Source organism: Gadus macrocephalus, chromosome 10 (genome assembly GCF_031168955.1).
Source record: "Gadus macrocephalus chromosome 10, ASM3116895v1".
Taxonomy (NCBI): domain Eukaryota; kingdom Metazoa; phylum Chordata; class Actinopteri; order Gadiformes; family Gadidae; genus Gadus; species Gadus macrocephalus.
In genome coordinates, this window is record NC_082391.1 from 21,767,986 (window position 1) to 21,772,985 (window position 5,000).

General features: G+C 44.7%; 1 protein-coding gene across 1 annotated transcript in view; it reads right to left on the minus strand.

The window, feature by feature from the left end:
- The window catches only part of slit3 (slit homolog 3 (Drosophila)), a 38,234-nt gene that overhangs the window by 16,582 nt on the left and 16,652 nt on the right, over nt 1-5,000 (minus strand). The window contains exons 13-16 of the mRNA XM_060063699.1: nt 3,576-3,673; nt 1,626-1,765; nt 1,062-1,155; nt 482-619 (exon numbers count right to left, since the gene is read on the minus strand). Coding sequence (XP_059919682.1) covers nt 482-619; nt 1,062-1,155; nt 1,626-1,765; nt 3,576-3,673 — 470 coding nt within the window. The remainder of the gene's footprint in view (nt 1-481; nt 620-1,061; nt 1,156-1,625; nt 1,766-3,575; nt 3,674-5,000) is intronic.

The window sequence follows — 5,000 nt, forward strand, 5'->3', positions numbered from 1 at the left end:
GGGTCTAGACAGTCAAGTGTTTAATAATGAAGATCCATCTGTGTATTTGCCTGCGTGTCCGTATGTCTATTTCCATTTTTAGCTATTGACTTTGTGTAATATATATATAGAATATATGCATGTATATATCTATATTTAAGTATATATATAACTATCATGAATGCCTTCCTAGTGTATGTTGGGAAGGCTGCATTGTGAGTGTATTAAACACCTTTTAAGTTTGAAACATTTTCAGATTAACAGCCCATTCAATTTGAGAGCCAGCTCGTCTGGTTTTGCGAATGTAGATAAGGGACTACATGAAAGAGGGCAAAGGATAGGTCAAACCAACTACCAATAATCCTTCAATCAAATGTCTCGCTTTCGTTGATCCCATCAGTGCTGTGTCAGCATTTCTACATCAGCATATGTGCATGTCTGCATATTAGAGTGTCTTTGTATATCGTGTCCTCTCTATGTTGCATGGGGTTTGCGAGCTCACCTGAAGCCCTCCTTGCAGACACAGGTGTAGCCGTTTATGGCGTCCACACATTCTGCGGCGTGCTGGCACTTGTTCTCCAGACAGTCATTGTAGTCCTGCTCACAGTTCTGCCCCACATAGCCGGGTAGGCACTCACACCTGCAACACATAAAACTCTTATCATTAAAGGACCATTATATACTCACTGTCCACTAGATGGCAGTATTGAGATATTGAAAAGAAAAACATATGATCAAATGTGAAGCTAAAGGTTGCAGTGGATGTCACAGATATAATAAATATTAACAAACACACAATGTTTAAAAATCTCTCAAGCGGCAGAATCATTTATATTTTAACAATTTAGACCTCCAACAAAGATCGCAACCATCAAAACACAATGATCAAAGTCATCAAGTTTATAATATATATGCGTGTTACTATATTCTTATGAATTCAATTACAGTCTTTCTCTCAATATGTGTGTTTCATTAATGAATTCCTGATATTTTATCTTATTTTACTTGATACAACTCTGACACAAATAAGTAAGCAAGCACGCTTTGAGCCCCCATGGCCCTCTATTAGACGTGTGGTTTACCTGTATGTGCGACCGGAGAGTACACACTTGGAGTCATGAAGGCAGGGATCAAATCCCTGAAGACAGGGATCAACCACTTCTTCACAGAGGTCTCCTAGAGAAAGGGAGAGAGAGAGAGAGAGAGAGAGATTTGTCACAGATTATCGTCATCAATTCCATCGTCATTGAAGTTTTTATGTATTTGTGTCTTTCAAAGACCGACATGAGAGGTTCAAAACACTGGTTAATAAATGTGTCAGCCAGCTGAGGCCTCTGATAGATAACCCCTGGTCCCCAAGCCCAATACACAACACACAATCACACATCAACACACACACAGTCGCAGACAGACGGACGCACACACACAGATGTGTGTGTGGGTGCATGTGTCTGGGTATGCAGATTACTGGGGTTCGAGGGGCAGTTATGGGTGTAGTTAAGGGAATGGATGCAGGGCTAGTTTAGTGTGTGTGTGTGTCACTGTGTACGTGAATGCGTGTGTGTGTGTCGGGAGTGCTTTTCAGATGACTTTGTCGATTGCCAAGGAATCCGATTGTTACTGTGATGAAGATCAAATTGGCATACCTGTGTAGTTGGGGGGACAGATGCAGGTGTAGTTGTTGACTCCGTCCACGCAGGTGGAGTTGTTTTCACAGTCGTTGTCTTCACAGTCATCTGGGTTCACCTCACACCTCAGACCTTCGAAGCCTGGTGGACACACACAGCTACACAAACACACACACACACACACACACACACACACACACACACACACACACACACACACACACACACACACACACACACACACACACACACTTTATTGACTGCTTTTCCTCGCCTTCCTGGTAGTTTTCAAAATAAACGCAACTAACAGTAAAATATAACAGTCCTAATGCATTGCTTGGTTCTTCCTTCCTTTATTTCATTTATTCTTTCTTTCTTTTTCTCTCTCTCTCTCTCTCTCTCTCCATGAATGTCTTTTTGTCTGTCTTATAATATCTGTATGTCAGTTATTATATCCTAACTCTCTTTGCTTTCAACTAAAGGATGTGGAGAAGCGAGAGAACGAGAGAGAGAGGAGTGAGAGGAAATGGTAGAGAGGGATGGAAGAGAAGGGAGAAGGGATAGGCTGAGAAAACGAAACATCAGGAAAAATGAGAGAAAAAAATAGCAAATAAAGGAAACCCTCAGAGACGTCGGTCTGGGAATATGAGGCAACCAGCAAGCTGTGGCTGTGGGGTCAGAGGTGAGCGTTCACCCAATCACATGGGAGCCCTGACATTTAAACCATATATCTTGACAAATGGGTCCCTGCCACGGAGACATGAGAAATCCCCGGCTAATTGGACGTGTTGGACATCCACAAGTGATTACATCACACGTTCAAATGTCACCGAGGGCTGCTTCGTCCCTCGCCCCCTCTCCCCCTCCTGATTTTTTTTTTCCAGTTATTCATTTCAGTTCTCCCCCCCATCATTCATTGCCCCACCTCTATCTCACTCTCTCCCTTTCTCTCGGCCTCTCTCTGTGTCTCTCTCCCTCTCTCACACTCTCTCTCTCTCTCTCTCTTTCTTGCATTCTGTGGCCCATACCATGCTACCTGTGTTAGCGTTAGCATTGAGAGGAAAGGTCTGTGAAGGGCAAGCTTAGCTGCTAATAGCATTACCATGCAGGGCGCTAAAGGCCAGTCGCATACCCTGCGCTTCAAAGGGCAAAGGGCTTGTTAAGCAGCCCAGGTAGACAAAGATGAATCCCGGTAAGGTGTTCATGACAATCGGTTCACTCATAATGCTCAAGACTGTAGGAACAAAGGGGTTCCTACAGACACTCACAGTTCACAGAGAGTGAGCGTGCGTCTGAGTGCATAACTGCAAATTCGGGGTTGCGTCGTTAAAACGGATCGTAGGTCCTGTTTTTGGCCTCATCGTAAAATGATCCCCCTATTCTCCACTTTCTGTGTTTAAGGGAGGGAGGGGGGGAGGGGGAGTAGCGGTGAGGACCTAAGTTGGCTCCTGGTGTCTTTATATACGCCAGCGGGGATCAGACTGGCCCGGGGTCATAGTGAGCCGTTTCCTTAGTGCTGGATGGCCCAGCTCAATAGCAGTGACAAAGCTAATTACTTAGCCGGTAATTGATGTGTGTCCCTGCAGATGGGAGTATGAGTGAGGACTGAAAGGTCCGCCGGCTAATGGGAACCGCAGAGTTAACCTTGCATCCCAAACGGCAACATCTGAGTCACCCCTGCTCCTACAGGGTTTCCTAAGCATTTCAAACTGCAGCAGGGGAAATGCTAATGCTGATGCACAGGGATGTGTTCACCAATATGTGTGTGTATATGTGTGTGCGCACACACACGTGTGTGTGTGCGCACACACACACACGTGCGTCTGTGTGTCTGTGTGTGGTGTAAGCGTGTGTCTTTACCAATTATGAACACAGAAATATGCTTAATGCTATCATCACATCATCATCGTCATCATCATATGATCTCGTTAACAACATGAATGGTTTGGCTCCAGGATGTTACTTTACCTGAACTGGTCTTCCAGGCCAGGCTGGATGTGACAGGTTCCTCCGTTGGAACAGGGGAAACTCAGGCAGCTGTTGATGCTCACCTCACAGTTTTGACCCTGGGAACAGGTGAGGGAGGAGGAGAGGAGAGGAGAGTGAGGAGAGGGGAGGGGAAGAGGTAGAAGAGGACAGAAGGAGGAGATAAGGATAGAAAGGGGAGGAGAAGAGAGGGAGGAGAAGGGAGAAGAGGAGAAGGGGCAGAGGATGGGAGAAGAAAAGAGGATACAGGAGAGAGAGAGAGAGAAGAGAAGAGAAGAGAAGGAGGGGTCCAAAAGGATGAGAGAGGAAACATAACAAGGTGACGGTTAATATTCAAATTCAACATCAAACACATTTACTTAAAGAGTTTGCAGAAGGTTGACTTTGTGTGGGGAACCTTACCTACTCAATTGAATTAATATATTACATTAGTTGGGATTCAAGTTCAATTTGTACATTATGTTGGAGAACTATGGTTTGTAACCACAACACCTATTGTGTTAAATTACAAGATAAGCTTTGCAGGTTAATGCAATACTCTCCATCTCTCTGGTCTCTGACTTCGGCTCTCAAACAAAGGACAACAAGTTCTCCTTTACCACTTGAAATATTCCTTTTGCTACCCCTGCGACCTAACCCTTCTCTCTAAACTCTTCTTTCCTACTTCAATCCTACACTAATGATGTTTCTGTGGACTATTCAAACACATTTAAATGAATGCCCTAGTGAGGGATAGCACACATATACCCCCCCCCTTCCCCCCACACACACACACACACACACACACACACACACACACACACACACACACACACACACACACACACACACATACATATGCACATACATACGCACGTGCACACACACACACACCATCCCAGCACTAGACTCAATAGCAGATCTACAAATCTGACCTAACCGGGGGCTCTGACAGATGGGACTGCCCTCTGTGTTGTGTGGCGTCGATACATTGACCATAGAGAGCTGCTGTCATCATGACCCTAATGATCAACCAGCAGATGCATTATGCATGGCCGTGCCCAATACCCAAAGGAACGTCGGTCTCTGCTACACACTGCAAGATCCATGTACCACAGAGGAGAATCCTTTTGTTTTCCTTTAGTGGCTAAAAATCCACTCGTTAAAAGTAGACCTCATACTGATCTGGGCTCGACTCGTGATGACAAGTGAATGTACTGTAATTGGAAGTCAAAATCTAAAGGTCACAATACTAATTAATCGCCATGCCTCTTCGACTGATCCCATCACCTTCGTCATCATCATCATCATCATCATCATCATCATCATCATCATCACCATCACCATCACCATCACCATCATCACCATCATCATCCTACAGGTCATATGTCAGGAGAGTGTATGGAGGCTTATTTGGAGTCTCATTTG